The sequence below is a fragment of the Polypterus senegalus genome, chromosome 12 (assembly GCF_016835505.1).
Source record: "Polypterus senegalus isolate Bchr_013 chromosome 12, ASM1683550v1, whole genome shotgun sequence".
In the NCBI taxonomy this organism is placed as follows: Eukaryota; Metazoa; Chordata; class Cladistia; order Polypteriformes; family Polypteridae; genus Polypterus; species Polypterus senegalus.
The window spans coordinates 9,587,743-9,610,799 of NC_053165.1; the positions used below are offsets into that span (position 1 = coordinate 9,587,743).

The 23,057-nt window shown below is 43.5% G+C and overlaps 1 protein-coding gene and 1 long non-coding RNA gene across 4 annotated transcripts in view; one reads left to right on the plus strand and one right to left on the minus strand.

Annotated features, from left to right (window-relative positions):
• The window catches only part of LOC120540239, a 28,753-nt gene extending 9,879 nt beyond the window's left edge, over positions 1–18,874 (minus strand). The window contains exon 1 of the long non-coding RNA XR_005635780.1: positions 18,782–18,874. This is a non-coding gene — a long non-coding RNA (uncharacterized LOC120540239). The remainder of the gene's footprint in view (positions 1–18,781) is intronic.
• LOC120540236 (filamin-B) overlaps positions 18,464–23,057 on the plus strand; it is a 194,040-nt gene continuing 189,446 nt past the window's right edge. For 2 of the 3 annotated variants that reach the window (XM_039770799.1, XM_039770801.1), the window contains exon 1: positions 18,469–18,861. In XM_039770799.1, coding sequence (XP_039626733.1) covers positions 18,570–18,861 — 292 coding nt within the window. In that variant the 5' untranslated portion in view covers positions 18,469–18,569. Of the gene's footprint in view, positions 18,862–23,057 lie in introns of all 3 variants that reach the window. The other variant, XM_039770802.1, reaches the window with a different exon arrangement.

Below are 23,057 nucleotides of genomic sequence, written 5' to 3' on the forward strand. Positions count from 1 at the left end.
AGTTCACTTCAGGGCTTTGGGTCTTTTAGAAAATCTGTGGGGTCTCACATGTTCGGCTTCAAGACTGCATTTTTTTTCTTTTCAGAAATATTGTAAAGGTGAGACCTCTTGGATGATCTCAAATTAATTTGCACTTTTGTTGTTAGACAGGCAGATCGGTGGCTCTCAAGTTCAGATCTGGAGCCCCACCACCCACCAGACTGCAATTTCTCCTTAAAAATGGACTCCTGTGTTAATTAAGCAGGACGTCACTTCCCAGTTGGTGTTTATTTGGTATCAATTCATAAAATTACAAATGGATATTTTCTTTTACTGAATGAAGCTGGAATTCAGATGAACATCTATTAAGGTTTTTGTTTGTAGAAATCTCTGGTTACGTATGACATTATGTACTAATAATAAGCACACAAATTGGTAACACTAAACTAGCTGCCCTTTAAGCGCCGAGTGTTGCTCTCCCTAATGGCTGCTATGGTTGCATTTTATTGTCCGTATATAGCAAGGCTGAATTAAGACCCCCACAGGCCCCTTAACAGAGGGCTGATTATACTTGTAACAATGCAGTGTCATTTAACGCAGCACAGGATTTCTCACTCTTGATCTCGGTGTGAGAGCGGATTACTTCATCCCAGCCCCATGGGGTGGCTGTCATTTCTATTTGTGGATACTCGATGCGCAGTCCTCCTTCTTTACTACAACAACATTTATTTCTATAGCACATTTTCATACAAAAAGTAGCTCAAAGTGCTTTACATAATGAAGAAAAGAAAAATAAAAGACAAAATAAGAAATTAAAATAAGACAACATTAGTTAACATAGAAAAGGAGTAAGGTCCAATGGCCAGGGTGGACAGAAAAACAGAAAAAAAACTCCAGACGGCTGGAGAAAAAAATAAAATCTGCAGGGCTTCCAGACCATTAGACCACCCAGTCCCCTCTGGACATTCTACTTAACATAAATGAAACTGTCCTCTTTGTAGTTAGGGTTCTCACGGAAGGGCTTGATGTTGATGGTCATACAGACTTCTGGCTTTTAATCCATCCATCATTGTTGGAACATCACGGTGCTTTGAGTAGATGACCAAAAAGACACCGGAAAAGGAAACCGAAGAGAGAGTAGAGGTTAGTACTGATTTTAGAGCCACCATGAATAGTAGTTATAATGAGTTGGAGATATAGAGTATCAGGATTTTGATTACAGTGAAATTATGAGAAGGCCATGTTACAGTAATGTGTTTTCAGCCGTGTTTTAAACTGCTCTACTGTAGTGAATTCCTCTTGGCAGGCTATTCCAGATTTGAGGTGCACAGCAGCAGAAGGCCGCCCGCCCGCCTCACCACTTCTTTTAAGTTTTGTTCTTGAAATTCAAAGCAGACACTCATTTGAAGATCTGAGGTTACGATTTGGAATATAAGGTGTCAGGCATTCTGATATATAAGATGGGGCGAGATTATTTAAGGCTTTATAAACCATAAGCAGAATTTTAAAGTCAATCCTGAATGACACAGGCAACCAGTGTAGTGACATCAAAACTGGAGAGATGTGTTCGGATTTTCTTTTCCTAGTTTGGTTTCTAGCAGCTGCATTCTGCACTCATTGCAGTCGATTTATGTCTTTTTTGGGTAGTCCCGAGAGGAGTGCGTTACAGTAATCTAGTCGACTGGACTCATTTCTCAGCATCTTTCAATGATATATAAGGTCTAACTTTACTTATGTTTCTTAGGTGAAAAAATGCTGTCCTAGTTATCTGATTAATATGCGATTTAAAATTTAGATTACAGTCAACAATCACCCCTAAGCTTTTTACCTCCGTCTTGACTTTTAATCCTAATGTATCCAGTTTATTTCTAATAGCCTCATTGTATCCATTATTGCCAATCACTAAGATTTCAGTTTATGTTTCCTACTCATGGATATTTGAATTTATCATAGGGGGGATGCCTCTTGGTCATTTCAATTTGTAGATACTCAGTAGTTTAGTTTCATCGGCCTGGGGTCTGGTAGGGGATGTAACTGGTGAAAAGGCCTATTTCTTCACACCTTGAAGACATTGATGGTAGATCTGCCCCTGGTATGACGGTATAATTAAGAGAGCATCCTCAATAAAAAAAAAAAATTAAAGAAAGCAACATGAGTTAAGCATCCAAAGATATGGCAAAAAAAGTTAAGTATTTCTTAATTTTGTATGAATACAAATCCAACACTAATGCTTTTTTCTGAATGCAAAATAAATCTGTTGTATAAAAAAATTTTGGGTCAAGACGTAATCATCTCAGAGAGACACTTTGAAGTCCTGTGAGACTTCTTGCATGTCACGCCCTACTTAAAATTTCTCGGAGACACTTTAACGTCCCGTGAGACTAAAGGACAGCTGCTGTACAGGCTTTAAAATGACAGGACACGCAGCTCGGTCGCAGCTGGAAGTCAACCGCATCTCCTTAGCGTGTGTTCAAACACCCCCCCACAACGCGAGCGGCAGAGACATGGAGTGGCTAGCGTGAAGCATGCCCCCCGGGGGGGGGTGGGCGAGTGAAGTGAGCCCCCTTGTAAATAAATAAATAAATCAAAATATATCTAATTATACAATGAGATCGATTCAAGGTAAAAAATGACTTGCATGACGTGAAACTGGCCGGAACAAAAACTTGTACCCTTCAGGGGTCCTGAGGACTGAAATTAAGAACCACTGAACTTGATTATTGTAATGGACCTCAAACAGGACCACCTAACAAAAAGACGTCCAGCAGCTGCAATGAGTTCAGAAAGCAGCAGCAGGAATGTCAGCCAGAAAATCTGAGCACATCTCGCCAGTCTTGGCAGCATGGCACTGGTTACCTGTGTCCTGTGGAGATGATTTTCAATTCCTCTTAGCTGTATGTAAAGCTCTGAATGGTTTTGGCCCTTCCTAGTCCTATTTTGAAGTGCCCTCGTATTCCAAGTCGTAATCTTAACTCCTCAAACTTCTTCTTCTAAGTGCTAAGCATAAACAAGTGGTGAGGCGGCCTTTTGATGTTACATACCAAAAATCTGCCAGGCTTTCATAATAGCAACATGCCAGGCTAATTAGTGTGGAACATTTTAAACTCTTTAAAACCAGGTTTTTGAAATGTGACATTTTCATAGCATTTTAGCTCCACTTCTGATAAATGATATAAACTGTACGCTGACCTATCATATACTTTATGAATCGTTATTTAATGTTAGGTTGTTTTTTTTTTTGTTTTCTGTGCCATTTTGCATCACTGCCATCTGACCAAACTCTGCAGTCACGTATGACATTTGAAGGAATGCCGACCCTCCAGTTCTCCCATATAAATTAATAATAATAAATAATAATATAAAATAATAATAATAATATAAATAATTAATAATAATAATATAAATTAATAATAATTAATTAATAATTTATGTTGTGTAGAGTGTCCAGTGGAGGCTGGCCAGTCTTTCGGCCTCAGAACCCCTGCAGGTTTATTTCCACCTGCCTCTTGACAGCTGAAGTTTGTTTTTCTGACCTTCTTGGCCATCTGACCATGGCATCCGACTTCTTGTTATAATCATTAGATTAAAACAATGAATTAAATTTTTTTTTATTCATATATAAGGACTTCCTGCAGTGAGTTGGCACCCTGCCTGGGATTGCTTCCTGCCTTGCTCCCTATGTTGGCTGGGATTGGCTCCAGCAGACCCCCGTGACCCTGTTGTTAGGATTCAGCGACTTCATTACTTACCCTTATTTTGCAGGTTTATTTTACAATTTAAAAAAAAATGTAAATTTTCTTTATTTAGCCTTTTTAATTGTGTGTTTTAACTTTGAGCTGCATATCTTGTATGAAAACGTGCTGTAGAAATGAATGTGTTGTCGGCAAGAGGTGCAAACAAGGATTCAGGGTCGTCCTACTGAACGGTTCTGAGAGAGATCCCAACCTGTTGCCCACAAGAGGGCAGCCTCTATTCACCAATGCTTGCCGTCTTCTGAACCAGCGCTTTGCCAAGCTGCCTCAAGTGAAGCCCTGTAAAGGATTCCCCATGAAAGTGAAGTAGGTAGGGACAGTTTTTATTGTTCTACAATTCACTTTTGTGCGTATGTTGCTGACATTCATTTCTCAAGTTATGTGGCAGGAGTCTAAATTGTATCTATATTATAATCTGCTGTTTCAATTATGGGTTTAGTATTACAATATACACTTTGGAAGAGGAAAAAGGCTCTTTTGGGTTGGGTGGATTGGGCTGTACAAACTGAAACCTTGGATTACTGCCGGCTTATACATTATAGGCGGCAGCTGCCAATAACCAGTCTCTCCTCTGCTTGCCCAGCCCTGGCACTATTGTGCCGATGCGTTGTGTTAACTCACATGTCACATTTGTTGGAAACCATTGGACAAGCAATTCCAAACATTTTAAGACACCATGAAGATTTTACCTTGAACCTGTCACTTTTCACTCCTCCTCGTTCTTGGCCCATTGCCTTCCGCTCAGTGTCACAATGATCTCAGTTTCAAATTGCATTCAGAAGGCAGCAGGTTTGCCTCAAGGTCTTACTCACCCTTTCCTTCACTCACTCATTCTTGCCTCCCAAACCCTCTCCAATATAGGATGCTGCCTAAACGGAGTGAGACAACTGACCAATGTGCATGTCTGCTGATAACCCCACCTCACTTCATGGAAAATTCTTTAGGTGCTTTGAGAGCCAATAGGAGGTTGACAATTAACGTTAGGTTAACTCACAGCTCCACAGTGGGACCGTGTGGGTATAGTGTGCCCTACGTTACAGTGGCAACCCCAGCCTTGATAGGCTGTCACTTTGCACCCAGTGCTACCAGGACAGCTACCACCTCTCTACCACACTGAGCTCGATTAGTGGATTGGGAAAATGAGCTTCCTCCTTGTGCATTCCTCTACAAACTCAAGGTCATGTCATTCTGGGATTATGCAATTTTTCATACTTTTTTGTCGATACTCGATTTTCTCAATGAATGATCACAAGCAAGGGAGGCTACTGCTATAGCTCTGGATGCCAGTCTACCACACGTTGAAGCCAGTTTAGTGGGGTGGGAGAGGAGTTAGATGACCCTAGTGATCTGTAGTGAGAGTAGGGAGGAGACCCTGGAGAGGAGAGGAATGAAGGTCAGTAAGAACAAGACAGAATAGATGTGTGTGAATGAGAGGGAGGTCAGTGGAGTGGTGAGGATGAGGCAGGGAGTAGAGCTGGCAAAGGTGGAGGAGTTTAAATACTTGGGATCAACAGTACAGAGTAATGAGGAGTGTGGAAGAGAAGTGAAGAAGAGAGTGCAGGCAGGGTGGAGAGGAGTGTCAGGAGTGATTTGTGACAGACGGGTATCAGCAAGAGTGACGGGGAAGGTCTACAGGACGGTAGTGAGACCAGCAGTGTTATATGGACTGGAGACGGTGGCACAGGAGACAGAGCTGGAGGTGGCAGAGTTAAAGATGCTAAGATTGGCGTTGGGTGTGATGAGGATGGACAGGATTAGAAATGAGAACATTAGAGGGTCAGCTCAGGTGGGACGGTTGGGAGACAAAGTCAGAGAGGCGAGATTGCGTTGGTTTGGACATGTGCAGAGGAGAGATGAGGGGTATAATGAGAGAAGGGTGCTAAGGATAGAGCTGAAAGGTAAGAGGAGAAGAGGAAGGCCTAAGAGAAGGTTTATGGATGTGGTGAGTGGGGACATGAAGGTGATGGGTGTAACAGAACAAGATGACGAGGACTGAAAGATATGGAAGAAGAAGATGATCCGCTGTGGCGACCACTAACTGGAGCGGCCAATAGAAGAAGAACAGGAGATGATTGGCAGGAACCCTGGAAGAAACTATAAATTACATCGAGACGGTGACCAAACTAGACTGTGGACCCCTGACCCTGGAGTTAAGGCAGCAGTGCTATGTCCTGTGCCACCCGCCATACACTCCTTAATCAATTTGCCCAGCAACTTTTTAAAATAACTAAATAAAAATAAATAAGTAGTTTTTAGAATAACTGTGACAGCAGGGGAGAGGGCCCAATGCAGCCTCTAAAAGCTAACAGGTGGTTTGTGGGTTGGGGGCACACTAATCCCTATCGTTGTTAGTACCGGGCTCTCTTCCAAGCAAGTCTTTAAACAGTAAACTACGCCATACAATATTCCATCATGCCTCGGGTGAAGGAATCCAATTAAAAAAATGAACAACCATGTCAACCTGAAGAAATTCTCCTTTCTCTTATTTTAAACTGCGACAATTTGAAATGTTGATTAAGTCTCTTCCATCGATTCACTGCTTGACCGGGTTACTAGCTACTTCAGCTGAATTAAAAAAAGTAAAAAAAAAAAAACCATAATGGCCCAAACCCACTTAATTCAGTTCTTGTCCCATCAAAAGCCATCAGATGTTAACACAAGAACTACTGGATGGGGCGCCAGGCCGCTGTAGGTGTCACTTACGTACGCACACACCCATAGGGGCCAAATTAGAGCCACTGGTTAACCAAATACACATCTTGGAGAATATGCAAGCACCTAAACAAAAAACCGCGTAGGCATGGGGCAAAAATGGAAACTTGACATGGACAACGGGGAAGGGATTTGATGCCAGAATGCTGGAGAATCACCGACCACTGCACTACCGCAGTAGACCACTTCTTGCAGAGTGGGCTATTTTCTATTGAAAGGCACCATACCATTGATCGATCAGTAGCCATTTGTACTTCCTATTGTGGGCAGCACAAGGGTTTTTCTATGCCAGTTGCGAAATCCTTCAAGAAATGTTGATGACTGGAGTTAAACTAATAATAGGTCCTTTTACAATAATACATTAAAATGTCCGCATCACTCCAAGGTGCTGTAAAAGGTATTTTAGTACAATTTTAGCTGGAATGCTTAGTGACTCAGAACAGGCAGTCTTGTGCGTAACAGCTCACCACTTGGGACTTGACTCAAACCTACTGTGCCAACACACAGATTCTCCGCTGACGAGAGTTGGCCTCTGTTTGAACAGCTGTACGGAAACACGCAGAATGAGCTCCACTGATTTTAGTCACTTCAAGAGACAAAAGGCCAGTGCCCACACTCCTCTTTTCAAATGCCCGCCTCGCCAACTGACCTAAATAACCAACCGCCGTGTGCGTACAGCTGGATAACAAGGTTACACAGAACCTAACAAATCTGTCGAGACGACGAGAGGAGACCATTCAGTCCATCAGGCCCAAGTGTTTAGCTCTTAGCCAGGACCGTCCTAACACATGGGGGTACGCCGGGCAGTTTCCCAGGTGCCCCATGCTAATCTATGTATGTTGTGATTTGCTGAGTGGTTTTGTGGGTAGGGGGCCCTCCCAGTTTACTGCTTTGTCCGGGGACCTATAATGCTGTTAAGTTGAGCCAGTCTGTCCCTGTCATTCTTAAAAGTTGTCAAGGTTTCGGCTTCCCACAACTTTTTGCGTAAAGAAGCCCTTCCTGACTTCACTCCTATATGCACTTCCCCTTCATTTCCACTGTTGTCAATGAATGTTTAGGTTGAAATTCTGAATTGCATATTCTAATCAACGTACTGGAAGTTCAATTCGCACTCGCGGCCCAATCCTGCACACATTTCCAACATACAGTATTCATTATTAAAACGGGTTTATTTTAGCAGAGAGGCAAGAGAGCCAGAGGCCTGCCCCTGCCTGCCTCCTACATGAAGCAAGTCAATCACAGAGCACACACACACACACACACTTAGGGCAGGGGTGGGCAAAGTCGTTTCTGGAGGGCCGCAGTGGCTGCAGGTCTTACTGGTCTACAAAAAAATATTTTTTGTTTGTTTCTGGGAACTTCAGAGCACTTCGCTATTAAGTTTTTCGTAATTAAGCTAGCACGTCAGGTTTTTGAAATACACATCATTGACGTTTTGACACTTTTGAATATCAATATAATATCCATCCAACCACTATCCAACCCGCTATATCCTAACTACAGGGTCACGGGGGGTCTGCTGGAGCCAATCCCAGCCAACACGGGGTGCAAGGCAGGAAACAAACCCCGGGCAGGGTGCCAGCTCACTGCAGGGCGTACACACACACAATTAAGAACTGCCAATGCACCGAACCTGCATGTCTTTGGAAGGAAACCCACGCAGACACGGGGAGAACATGCAAACTCCACGCAGGGAGGACCCAGGAAGCGAACCCGAGTCTCCTAACTGCCAATCCCAGCCAACATGGGGCGCAAGGCAGGAAACAAACCCCGGGCGGGGCGCACACACACCTACACACACTTGGATCGCCAATGCACCGAACCTGCATGTGTTTGGACTGTGGGAGGAAAAGGAAACCCACGCAGACACGGGGAGAACACGCAGGGAGGACCCGGGAAGTGAACCCAGACAGGTCTCCTAACTGTGAGGCAGCAGCGCTACCCACTGCGCCACCGTGCCGCCCTCAATATAATATATCAACATGATATCTGGCTGTCCCACCAAAACTGTTTTGATGTGTTTATTCTGAAAACAAACCAGAAGTCGATACCAGAGACATGTTAACAGTTTATTTATGTCACTTTACCTCAATATAAAAATGTTGGAGGCACTCGCTTTTGCGCTTGTACTGCACATCCGTCGCTCTTTACAAGAACTAACAGTAGTCACCCATCATGCTCGGAGTGAATTTTTTCCGATATCGGTTTTCCATCACCTTTATATCTTGATGAAATCTTGCCCCATACTCATCTCTGACTTCGCTTAGATTTGGTGAAAAGAAGTCGAGATGAGAATGTCAAAAACGCGCCTTCGGTGACATTCTGGCTCCCGTAAGCTGATATACCCTCAGCAGGTTCTCCACAAGCTCAGTATAATTCTCTGCGCTGTGACTGTCGAGAACATTCTGGACAACCCGTGCGAATGAGGGTGCTGATTCAGTTTCCTTTTGAACTCCTCGTCAAGCATCAGTTCCCGGATTTCAGGACCGACAATAACACCTTCCTTCATAGACCAAACTTATTTCTTAAATGCTGAAACGCATCGCCTTTACTGTCCAGTCACCCTAGTTGTCCAAGACCTGGAACATCATAACTAAAAAATGAGAGGTGCTGCTGGACGAAAACGGTCTTCAGATTTGGAGTCAGCAAGTGAAATGTGTTAAAGTACAAATGGAAGAATCCCAGTAGCATAATACTTGCTGACCAGTGATTTTGCTCCAACCAACGCTTCTGCTTCATTTTAGTGGTCTCGTTCGTTAACATTTTGAACCTTTCTTGCTTATTTTAGCCTTAAACAGCTGTATTCTCAGTTTTTAATTGCTCCTTATTAACAATAAGACACAAATGACAAAAATAACCAGCAGCAAACCATTTAGCTTGTTTCCATTTACACCCGTGTGCGTTTTCTATTGATGATAATCTGCACACTGGCAATTCGGGGAGGCAGGACAAGGCCAACATTATCTCCATGTACCATTGTCAGAATCCCAGTTGTACGGGTTGTTAATCCCCAAGAGTTCTGGTAAGCAAACTGCTTCTCGCCTGGACGCTTGGGGGTCTTCAAAGGTAATTTCAAACATTTTGGAGAAGTTTTGTCCCAGGTGGTGAGAGGTGGCTCCCTGGATAGCTCTTCCACTAGCAGAGACTTAGGCTTCAATAGTGGTGGTGTAGTCACCACCTGCAAGTTTTTCCTTTTCTGTCTTTCTGCCTTTTACCACTGGAATAGCCATCAGTTCCTCGTACACACGGGCATAAAGATCCAAAATTTGCAGTACCTCTACAGCAGCCTCCTCTTGTGTTGCAAATGCAGTGTGACCTTCCTGCCAAAGAAACTCTCGTGTCCCAAGAAAAGGCTGAACTCCCAGTGTGCACTATTTGGTTTAATATAAATACCTGGCAGGAAAGTGAAGAGAAAAAAGTGAAGGACTGAGAAGTACTCCTCCAGTTTTTGACTTCAGATCATTTGGGTAATATAGGGTATGAAAATGACCGGAAATGGCAGAGTTAAAGGACTAACAAGCCATGACATTAAATTATTGGCACGGATTGTTTTCTAATTAAGGAGCTGGGTTTGAACAAACACCTGCGGCCCTCCAGTACTGACCGGTTTGATCTCACCGGGTGCTCCCGTCTCTCACGCACATAGCATCCTGAATTCAAATCTCACCTCTGGTGCACTTTCTCCCCGTGTCTAAGTGGATTTCCCTCCCTTAGCCCGAGCTCATTAGTTTCAACTGGCAGCAAGTCTGGGTGTTTGCCTGAAAGAGGCCAGCAGTGCTAGTGGTACTTCATCCAGAGTCGGTTCCTGCCTTAAATCAACCCTTCCAAGGCCTGGGCCTCTCCTGTCACAAAGTCAACCTCCGCCACCGACCTCTGGATGTGGAAGAAATCCAAGCAGATACAAGGAGCACACACCAGCACCATACAGCAACTGGACTGGGATTTGAACCCGTGACTCCTTGGCTGGGAGGCAGAAGCTGTGCATGAAAGTCGCATGAAATGCCTGCATTATATGAAGGGAAGTCAGTCATTTTTTTTTTTGTCGCACTTCTGTAATAATTTTGTTAGGGCAAAGTGTAACAGCTGGAATGAAAGCGCGCAGTCACCACACAGCCCTCCACGATGCGATCCGAACGTTACGATCGACTCGCTAAGATTAAAACCAACTTGTTAATGAATTTCTTGCTTGACTGACACATTTGCTTCCGATGAAGGGATTGTGTGGATTTCTTTGCACAGGAGACTCCCAACTTGTTTTATTTTTGGACCGTTCCTTTCCTCGTAGCTGTTGGTAAAACTTCACAAACGTCCGTGGCGCTCAAACAATAAACAGTTTATCCAGTTGCACAAATCCTCTGCTCACATTCAAGCTCGACTTTGATAAAGTTTATAAATGGAGTACTGAAGGATAGCATAGGGGTCAGCGCTACTGCCACTTCACAGTCACAGAAGAACGAGTTTACTTTGAACCCTTCTTGTCTTCTTTCTGTATCCTTAAACTGTATAGTAGGGCGACTGGCACCTCCTAAATGGCTTGCTTGATATATCTATCTACCTGTGATGGTTTGGCAGCCCATCCAAGACTGGTCACTTACTGCTTTATACAGCTGGTGCTGTGAAGAAAAAGAAGAGGAAGAGGAAGAGGTGGAGGCGGCGGCTCAAGTTTCCCTTGTCCACTGAAAGAAGAACGAAGAAAAAAAAAAAAAAAAAGTCAAAAAAATTCCATTTGGTCATAATTGCTTCCATAGAGCCGTCCACTGAAAGGCTCCCATAAACACAGCATTGCTTTGTTTTTCCATACCAGCTCAAGACCACAGCTGGAATATGACATGTAAATCAACACTGGGTGAGCATTAAATAGGAATACAGCGCCATCTTAATTGGATTCTGTGTTACATAATAAGAGACATACAGTGGGTACGGAAAGTATTCAGACCCCCTTCGATTTTTCACTCTTTGTTATATTGCAGCCATTTGCTAAAATCATTTAAGTTAATTTTTTCCTCATTAATGTACACACAGCACCCCATATTGACAGACAAAAAAAGAATTTTTGAAATTGTTGCAGATTTATTAAAAAAGAAAAACTGAAATCTCACCTGGTCCTAAGTATTCAGACCCTTTGCTCAGTATTTAGTAGAAGCCCCCTTTTGAGCTCATACAGCCACGAGTCTTCTTGGGAAAGATGCACCAAGTTTTTCACACCTGGATTTGGGGATCCTCTGCCATTCCTCCTTGCAGATCCTCTCCAGTTCTGTCAGGTTGGATGGTAAACGTTGGTGGACAGCCATTTTTAGGTCTCTCCAAAGATGCTCAATTGGGTTTAAGTCAGGGCTCTGGCTGGGCCATTCAAGAACAGTCACAGAGTTGTTGTGAAGCCGCTCCTTCGTTATTTTAGCTGTGTGCTTAGGGTCATTGTCTTGTTGGAAGGTAAACCTTCGGCCCAGTCTGAGGTCCTTAGCACTCTCGAGAAGGTTTTTGTCCAGGATAGCCCTGTACTTGGCCGCATTCATCTTTCCCTCGATTGCAACCAGTCGTCCTGTCCCTGCAGCTGAAAAACACCCCCACAGCATGATGCTGCCACCGCCATGCTTCACTGTGGGGACTGTATTGGATGAGTGATGAGCAGTGCCTGGTGGTCTCCACACACACCGCTTAGAATTAAGGCCAAAATGTTCTGTCTTGGAGTTTGCTAAGAAACACCTGAAGGACTCTGAGATGGTGAGAAATAAGATTCTCTGGTCTGATGAGGATTCCCAAATCCAGGTGTGAAAAACTTGGTGCATCTTTCCCAAGAAGACTCCTGGCTGTATGAGCTCAAAAGGGGGCTTCTACGAAATACTGAGCAAAGGGTCTGAATACTTAGGACCAGGTGAGATTTCAGTTTTTCTTTTTTAATAAATCTACAACAATTTTTTTTTGTCTGTCAATATGGGGTGCTGTGTGTACATTAATGAGGAAAAAAATGAATTTAAATGATTTTAGCAAATGGCTGCAATATAACAAAGAGTGAAAATTGAAGGGGGTCTGAATACTTTCCGTACCCACTGTATGTCTCTTATTATGTAACACAGAATCCAATTAAGATGGCGGTGTCATGATATGAGGCAAGTAGTTAATAACTTAAGACTGTGGACCACTACTACCCTACTGTACGCTCTCCCCTGGATTTTCTTGAACCAAGGACAGCATCTCCAAAAGAAGCTAACGTGGTGCTTTAACCTGAATGTTCGATGATAACGCACAGGGATCGAGGCAGCAGCTCCACAACACAACACAATTTCTTTTTGTATAGCTGTAGTACTAGCGTGTTGCACCGTGTTGGCCATTATGAATGTAGTGAGACGTCAAGTAAAATGACACCTTTTTATTGGCAAACTAAAAAAAAGATTACAATATGCAAACTTTTGAGGCAACCTAGGCCCCTTCTTCAGGCGAGATGTAATGTGAAGCCCAAAATCACACAAGGAGGGCCGCAATGGGCTTTAACAGGCCCTGCCTTTTGACAGCCTCCCAGTCTTAACTCTCTTAAGAAGAGAGGGAAAAAAATGGAAGAAACCTTGGGAATGACAGTTCAAAGAGAGACCTCTTTCCAGGTAGGTTGGGTGTCAATACAACACAATACAAAGAACATCCATCCATCATCCAACCCGCTATATCCTAACTACAGGGTCACGGGAAGGGGGTGTCTGCTGGAGCCAATCCCAGCCAACACAGGGTGCAAGGCAGGGTGCCAGCCCACCGCAGGGCACACACATATACACACACCAAGCACACACACTAGGGATAATTTAGGGTCGCCAATGCAGACACGGGGAGGACATGCAAACTCCACACAGGGAGGACTCGGGAAGCAAACCTAAGTCTTCTTACTGCGAGGCAGCAGCGCTACCCACTGCACCACCGTGCCTCCCCTTATTTATAACAAAAAACATAACATCATTTACTTAAGCGTTTTATTTTATTACGCTAATGGGCCATCTGTTCTTATTTTTTCACTTGTCAGATAGACCCTTAAGAAGGAAAGGTCATCGTTCCTGTGTCAAATAGACCCGTTCCTAAAGAAACTGGAAATTGTCCTGGGTGAGCTTACTCTCTTATGGCAGACGCCTGTATGAATAACCTGCCGTTAGAGCAAAACAGCTTTGTCAGCTAATAACCCTAAGTAGCTTGCATCCATCCATCCATCCATCCATAATCCAACCCGCTATATCCTAACTACAGGGTCACGGGGGTCTGCTGGAGCCAATCCCAGCCAACACAGGGTGCAAGGCAGGAAACAAACCCCGGACAGAGTGCCAGCCCACCGCAGGGTACACCCACGGGACAATTTAGGATCGCCAATGCACCTAACCTGCATGTCTTTGGACTGTGGGAGGAAACCCACACAGACACGGGGAGGACTCGGGAAGCGAACCCGGGCCTCCTAAATGTGAGGCAGCAGCGCTACCCACTGTGCCACCATGCCACCCAATACAAAGAACAGAACACAAGTAATCATCATAGTGCAATAGAAATATTACAAGGACATGGCAGAATTCATCAGTAGCTCCACACTGTTTTAGTTTCTACAAAAGCAGCACCTTCAATCTGCCCCTTCGCCATTATATTTGTTTTTCCTTGCACTTTGATTTTTTTTTTTATTCACAAGTTTTTGTCATATAATTGATTAAACAACCTTTTTTTTTATGATATTTCCTTCAGGATTAATAAAATGCTCACCTGCTGTATCAATTAAACCACAGGCACTGGTCTTAATCACCCAAGGCAGAAGCTGCTCACCACTGATCTGCACTTCCATTGCTTCAACATCTTCCACAAAGTCATTAAGCTGGCAGCTTCCATGCCCTCAAGCTGGACTTATGAACGTGGCATCCAACCCTCAATGAGACTCCGCTCCACGAGTGGCTGCAGGTATTCACTTTAGTTAGGAGCCGAGCGCTGCTGCTAGTGACACATATTTACACTGCCAGGCCATATAATTCAAGTAACATCGATTGTTGACGGCAATAACTTTTTTTTTTTTTTATATTAATTTTATTGCAATCGAGTTTTTACAAAAAGAAAAGTTGAGTTAAGAGCAGATCGATCCCCACTCCTGAGAGAGAGCAAGCCGAACGGCTTAAGATTTAAGGCTTGTAAACATACCTAAATTAAGAAATTCTCTGTGCTTTATAAACTTATTTTAAAATATTACTGATTAGATCCTGCCGTGTTTTGAAGAAAGTCTGCACAGATCCTCTAACTGAGTATTTGATTTTTTCCAATTTTAAATAATATAACACATCAGTTTCCCACTGACTTAAAAGAGGAGAGTTTGGGTTCTTCCAGTTTATCAGAATAAGTCTGCGTGCCAAGAGTGTAGTGAAGGCAATCACAGTTTGTTTGTCTTTCTCCACTTTAAACCCATCTGGAAGACCCTCAAACACAGCTGTTAATGGGTTAGGAGGGACTGGGAGTCCAAGGCTGTCTGAGAGGTAATTAAAAATTAATGGACTTCTAATTAGAAAACTGGTTTGTGGTGAAAACCTGAAACCACTGCAGCGATCCAGGAAAGGGGGCTGAGTGTTGCGCATTACGTTAGGGGGGTTCCCAAGTTCAGTCGTGGCAGACCGCCGTCCCTGCAGGTTTTCATTCTGAACAGTTTCACAAGTCAGTGGTGTAGTCGATTATCTACATGGCGCTTTAATTAGTCTTTTTAGTTTATTCTGCAGGCAGACATTTGTGCCCGTATATTTACATGTAAAGGAAATTTAGAAATTTGCATTTTGTCACGTATTTAAATGTGAACTGTATTTAGTTATAACTTTCTTCTTTGTTTGTACAAAGTTTTAAGTAACACAATATTTATAACCTGTTACTAACCCTCCTTTGTTCATTTTTTTTCGGTATCTAGATTTGTTGGATTAGGAATGAGGATATTATAGGGTGGTCCAGATCTAAATAGAAATTTCCTTTACGCTATAACTTAAGTTTTTATTATATAGAGAATTCACAGCAAATTCTTTTTGTTGCCGACAGATGGCAGCACCTGCCCTGCGTTCCAAAATGGCGGGGAGACGGCTGTCAGTCGATTGTTCACCTTTTCATAATTAGATCTGGACCACCCTGTAGAGCACGGGTGTCAAACTCCAGTCCTGGAGGGGGTTTTCATTCTAACCATCTTCTTAATTAGTGACCCGTTTTTGCTGCTAATTACCTTCTTTTGCCTTAATTTTAATTAACTTGACTCTGGCCCTTTAGTTGTTTCTTTTTCCTTAATTAGCAGCCGGACAATAATGAGACACAAAATAAGCTTCCACATCACCAGCTCCCCTGTGCCCATCACACAATATCTGAAAATAAAGAAAGGAGACGTTCTCAGTAAGGTTGAGATCTCAGGTCACCAAAACATATTGATGGTGTTCTTAGGAAAAACTTTTGGAAACGTCTGCTGTGGCAGAATGAGAGCAGCAACAAGCCATGGAATTAAATAACGAGTTTAATTGACAGCAAGAATTGGCTTCTCATTAAGAAACTGGTTGGAGTTTGACATTTCAATTTAGCTGGTCATCTGCCGGCTCGTTTCACATCTCAGTTCTGTTTGGCTGCCATTTAATGAAGAAACAAATCAATTCAGAGCACTGAATTCTTAAAAACAAGGCTATTAAAATGAAAGGAAAAGAAGTTAATTAGCAGTGAAAACTGCTTGTTGATTAGGAACAGGGTTAGAATGAAAACCTGCAGCCACTACGGCCCTCCGGGCCTGGAGTTTGACACCCCTGCTGTAGAGGGGCAACACAGGTACAACAGTTTGGTGACCGGGTGAGATGGTCTGGGCACGTGCAGAGGGGACATCAGAAAGTGAATGTTGAGGATGGAACTGCCAGGCGAGAGGAAGGCCAATTTATGGATGTGGCGAGGGGGGATATGAAGGCAGTCGGTGCGGCACAACGTGATGTACAAGACAGGGATGGATGGAGTCCCCTAAATGGGGGCAGCCAAAAGAAGACGACCTAGATGTTTGTTTCACTTGGTGCTACTGCTCTACTGTCAAGTTATTCTCCTCCCCATGGAAGTCATCTCAGATAGAGGAGCATTGGAATCAACAGGTGGACAGGTTCTCTCATCAGGCTGGATGGCCCAGAATACTGTATGTATACTAACTAACTAAGGTAATCAGCCCAGACCTCGGCGAATTTGGTGTTAACATTTGCAAAGTGCCATCTACTGCAATGTGTTTTGAAATGCATGTAGAGATAAGCCAAGTAAAGTGACCCCTTTTATTGGCTAACTAAAAGGATTACAATATGCAAGCTTTCGAGGCAACTCGGGTCTCTTCTTCAGGCCAGATGCATGTAGTAATACAATGCATTTCATTTTTCATTCTAACAGATGGCACGTCACAAACACTTGTAGCAATAAAATGCCTGACATCTGTCTTTCCAACAGATGGCACATTACAACCATTAGTACTGTTTTTACAAACCCCATACCAAATGGCATGAAACTGAGGCAACCAGGCAGGCACAACGAAACACAGACGGACAAATTAGTAATTATTATAACCTATACTAGCATTGTACCTGAGAATGTGTTCACAGCGCAGTGAAGGCTGCGATACAAAAATAAGCTGTATTTTACCATACTCTTTTTAATTCACTTTTTGCTGTGGAGTTGACGCCCTTTATTGCTTCCAAATACTGACGATTAGTGATACGCAGTACAGACACAGCTGTCAGTAATAAGGGAAGCAGCTAATTCAGTATAAAATACACTAGCGAACATAAAAGACAGCAAACTATTAAAAAGCAAGAAAAACAAAAAACCAGTGTCACACACAAATGCTTGATTCATGTATTTTTCATTTAGCAAACCCATTTTGTAAATTCTGGATTGACACCAAAAAACGCAGCAACTGGGAAATAACAGCTTGTATAAGGTGGCAGGTGTCCAGTTAAAAGCAGAAGGTGGTTTGGTTGTGACAAACACCCGCAGTTAAGGAACTTGAGGAGCACTTAGTTGAGCCTTTTATTACTAATTAGCATACAAATGCATATAACACTGAAGTAGCCGCTCTGCTTTAATGTTCAATGCAGTTGGCACCGTTGATCGCTAATTGTCAGTATCTGGCCGTACTTTAAGGAGAAAACACAACAAATAGGGTGGATTGAAATAAAAATAGTAAAATAAAGTTAAGTGTTCAAAGCTTTTCTGAATGCAGAATAAGAAAAGACCAAAGGCCAGCTAAACAATTAAGATTACTGAGACACAAGATTGATCCACTGATCTGCCGAATTTAAAACAAGCAGTAGGAGTGAGAACCTGATTCAAATGCACCCCACCCCAAAATCGAGTTGGTCACCCCTGTGCTAGATGGGCCAGCAGTTCTGGGTCAGTTAAACGTGCAATTCCATCGCTAAAAATCGTTTTTCAACAAGTGCCACTTTTTAAGAATCTGCATGTTGCACACTTTGTAGCTGAAGTGCACATCGCTCACTTGTGCAAGTCACGAGAGGTGTGAATCTGAGTCCACGCGGTAGCCTCTCCCATCCTTACTTCCAAGAATCCTTTTGTCGTTCTTCATTTTGCTAGAACCTAAAACGTGGGCTAATTTCCGTAGGGATCTCCAGTCCTAGCCTGTATAAATCTATCTTCAAGAAAGTAGAATGCGCCAAACTAACTAGGACTAAATGACAGTTGATGATCCGCTGGGGAGACATAACACGCCCCTGCCTGCAGTGACAGCCCGGACTCCCCCGATTCATTTCGTCCAGCTCCTCCCGACCGGTTCGTCGTGTAGAACCGCATGTACAACACTACGGATCTCCATCTCTATACTGACATAGGATTGGAGGAAGAAAAAAAAAATATGACAAATTCACGCGACCCTTCTCAGCCTCCCAAACGCCTACGTGCACTCGCGGTAGCCGAGAGCCAAATAATGAAGTGAGTGAGTAAACGGTCGGCCAGGTGAGGGGGGCGGGACAATCCCCGAGCCAGAGGCTAGTGCGCACGCGCGGCAGCTACTCTACGCTCCTGCTCGGTCTTGGCTGTCAGAATAGCAGCAAGCAGCGTCGGCGGCGGCAGCAGCGGGGAGTTTTGGAGCGGACTTAATTTTCTTGTATTTGTTTCCCCTTTGTCACGATGCCCGTGACAGAGAAGGAGTTAGCCGAGGATGCGCCCTGGAAGAGAATCCAGCAAAACACCTTCACCCGCTGGTGTAACGAGCACTTAAAATGCGTCCACAAGCGAATCGGCAACCTGCAGACTGACCTGGAGGACGGTTTGAGGCTCATCGCCTTGCTCGAGGTCCTGAGCCAGAAGAAGATGTACAGAAAGTACAACCAGAGACCCACCTTTCGACAGATGAAGCTGGAGAACGTGTCTGTGGCGTTGGAGTTCCTGGATCGAGAGAACATCAAGCTCGTATCCATAGGTAAAGCGATCCCTTCCCGCTGTCTGTCTCGAGATACATCGTGCGTGTGGACTAGTGTTGAAGGTGCGCACAGTTGGCAAGATGCACACTTTGCGTCCCAGATCGTCACTTTGTTTGCAGGATTCGAGGAACACATGGTACTTGCACTGTTCTGACCCTTAGGACGCACCCCACCACGAGATTGGGGAGGGTCCCTGTCCGGGGCAGCGGATCCGGCTTGAGGGCAGGTGGCGCTACCGCGCCCACTTCACGCGTTAACACTGAAGGTGGTGCCGTCCTCACCTATTCAAACCTGGCGCGTAATGTCGCAAATCCCCTTTATGAAAAATACACAAGTACATTGGTAAACACGCACAGTTCGGTAAAAGAGCGCAATCCGGAGTGCTTTTCATACTCTTTACTCCGTGGAAAAAAAAAATGCGCAGTGTATTTCTGAAGCTTCCAGTGCACGAATGTCACCTAGTAGGTGTGCCCGTCCTCGCCCAGGCGTGGCGAACCCCCCCTTATTCAATACCCGCCTGTCTGTTCGTTGCTTGTATATGATATCGACCCGTAAATGTTATAGAAACTCTAAATTACCCAAGGCTGAACATTTGAAAGTGTTAATTATGGTCACTTTGAAACAACGGCTTTTGTCGCGAGGTTCGTCAGCTACCTGCGACTCCGGTGACGTCAGGATCTGTGTGCGTAGCAGGAACCTTAACTCGATACTTGAACCTATGTATTCAGTAGGCTACCATTTGCTTGCATATACGGTTATGTTTGAACTGAAAGCCAGAACTCCCACACTGTCGTGCAATACTAATTCTGTTTCTATATAAAAAGGGCAGTTTTGCCAAATGTCCTGACCGGACTGCGCAGACTGGAATCTGAAAGCTGCGCGTCCGTGACGTCACTGCTAGAATACCGTTGCGCGCACTTCTTTACTGGCGATGATGATCGTATTTTAATCTATAAAGCGCCTTGCAAGTCATTTAAATTATCTCCACATTAATGACACCGCATTTACGTTGAAACGTTACACCATGAGGGGCACGCAGTGATTGTCCATTGAACCGGTGGTTGGATGTGGTGCCAATCTTGGCACATCCTAATAAGGGAAGGTCAAGTTATTTATGTATTTCTACATTTCAAGCACCGACTGACTGACCAGTTTATGCAGTGTCTGAGGATTCGGCCTCTCTGACTTTGTGTTTTTAAAAATCACACTTCCATTACAAACATGCCTCAAAGTGTTTCTAATTTGTGCGGTTTGAGCCATGGAAAGTTAACTGACTCACGGCTTCAAACACTGGCTTTGCTGTACTGCCCAACACTTAAATGGCCTGGCCTCCTTTAACTCAGCAGTCAGACATTTTATTTTATATAGTGACTGCTGCACCTAGCAAATACAATTCTTAGGTACAGAATTGGTAGAATCTAGTGCTTTCTGTACACAAGGACCTCCATTGAACTACTAGGAGGATATGAACCCTGTGTCTTTGTGATTTTGACATATTCTTCCTTTGCACTGTTAATATATTTTAAATGTTTAAAAATGGAGTACATTTGTTTTCCTTATTTTGAAATGTGGCATATGAAGTTCACCCTGTTCCAGGGGTTATTATACCTGCCTGGTGCTTGCTGTGATAGGCCCATTTCAGGATTAGCAAGTTTGAAAAGGGCAGAACGGACGGACAGAAGACCGGAATCGCACAGTAATAAGACAGGGGAGGACTGAACATTTCACTTTTTTGCCTCTGATCACAAGCAAATCTCACAATCCACTCATAATACAACACATGGCACTGTAATGGCACCTTGATTTAAACCAAAAAAAAAAAAAAAGTACTTAGCATGAAAATTGCCGTTCTTTCAGTATTTCTATTAATGAAGTGCTGTCAGATATGAACCTGGATCTAGGCTGGTGGTAGCATTTGAACTTGTTTTCCCAGTGATTTTTATATAGTGCCTTATCCACAAATACCACTGCAGAGTGGCACAGTATGCTCAAAATGGTACCTACACACTTACCTGTAATTCTACAATACCACTGCAGAGTGGCACAGTATGCTCAAAATGGTACCTACACACTTACCCGTAATTCTACATTGTCACCATAAGTGAGTCGCCCCCGAGTCGTACAGCCCGTTAGTGGTTTTATACATGGAGTCTTTTCACAGCGTAAATATTTTCCGAAGAGATGAATAGACGGGTCACAGTGGGGGTCTTTCTGTAATTCTGCATTGTGAGCATTGCCAGGTTAGTGTGGTTACCTGCGCTCTCTACCTCTGGTCAGTATGGAGGCTGATTGTGTACTCTTGTGAATTTATAAAACACCTTTCTATGGTGAAGTCCCCGTCACAGCACTTTATAAGACGAGTTCAGTTCTTTTTGTAATCATATTAGTCCTCTCAGTGTCATATAACTTGTTAGTGGGAGTAATTGAATGTGTACATTTGTGATATTATGTAACATTAATTTCTAATTCTAATTAATTTTCATCAAGTCCTTCCATGAGAACCCTAAATCTAAAGTGGACTGTTTCATTTATGTTAGGTAGAATGCTCAGAGGGGACTGGGTGGTCTCGTGGTCTGGAATCCCTGCAGATTTTATTTTATTCTCCAACCGTCTGGAGTTTTTTTTTTTGTTTTTTCTGTCCCCCCTGGCTATTGGACCTTACTCTTATTCGATGTTAATTAATGTTGACTTATTTTACTTTTCTTACTGTGTCTTTTATTTTTCTTTTCTTCAGTATGTAAAGCACTTTGAGCTACTTTTTGTACGAAAATGTGCTATAGAAATGAATGTTGTTGTTGTTGTAGCCCAAAATCACACAAGGTGAGCTTTAACAGACCCTGTTTTTTGAAACCCCAAGAGCCTTGACTCTTAAAGAGAAGAAAATATAGTGCCTTGCGGTGGGCTGGCGCCCTGCCCGGGGTTTGTTTCCTGCCTTGCGCCCTGTGTTGGCTGGGAATGGCTCCGGCAGACCCCCGTGACAGGATATAGCGGGTTGGATAATGGATGGATGGATGGATGGATATATAGTGCCTTTCACAATGTAAACCATTTCAGAGGTACTTGTTGCATTGCAGTTCTTTTTTGTGAGTTCTGGCATGTTGACCAGCTCCCTGATGAGGATCATATACAAGACTTTGTTCTTGGGAGGTTTTGCATCTTATTACCTGAGTGATTTTATACAATTTAGGGCCTCTCCATAGTGAACACAACTTCCATATTTCATAAGAAAGCTGATATTGTGAGTTAGTGGTGTGTGTGTTAATGACCTGGAGATCACACTCCCTACTGTTTTAGTTCAGAGGACACTGTCTGTCACTTCTTTATTGGCACACGGTGACCCCGACAAAAGGAGCGACCTGCACAGAGTCGAGCGGCGAGTGGAACTCGTATCCCACTGCTTTATATACAGTAGCACAGTTCTGCACTCAATTCCTTCTCACAGTACAATAATCCATGAATTATCCAACCCGCTATATCCTAACTACAGGGTCACGGGGGTCTGCTGGAGCCAATCCCAGCCAACACTGGGCGCAAGGCAGGAAAGAAACCCTGGGCAGGGTGCCAGCCCACCGCAGCAGTGCAATAATAGTTGGAGTTTTATTCTATTTCTGTTTCTTCTGAGGGTGGAGCACTGAGAGTGTATCCGACTCTCTCAAAGAACCCAAAATGAATCGGTAGTGACCATTAAAGCTGTACACTTGTGGTTTTATATACAGTACCATCTTTCTATTGCCAGTATACTCCCAGAAGTGTTTTGTAGTTTGGATACCATACTTTCTATGGACCTCCCGTCGTATACAGAGAGTTCAATTGTATTTTTAGTAAGTCAATGGTTAAGATAGACATGGCAACCTTTGGCATTGCGTTCCAGTAGCCTGGTCACTTGTTGAGAATCGGGTTCGGACTTTTAAATCTAAAGTGTTTGGAATGCAGTTAACATTCGACCCCAATGCCAAAAATGCTTTACTGTTTTTTTTTTTTGGTTTGTCATATTACGTAATTCTCATTCATCGTGCTGTGACACAATCGTAAAATCTGCACTTTAGATAACATTGATTAGCTGTCCCGTAGACTTAACAGAGTGCCCCAGGGAAACGAAGATTGTGCCAAGTGCTGCACACTCAGCTTCCCTGTGGTTTGTGTTGCAGATCTGCTGGACTGACTCCTCGAAGAGGGTGGGCGTTATTGCAGTGAG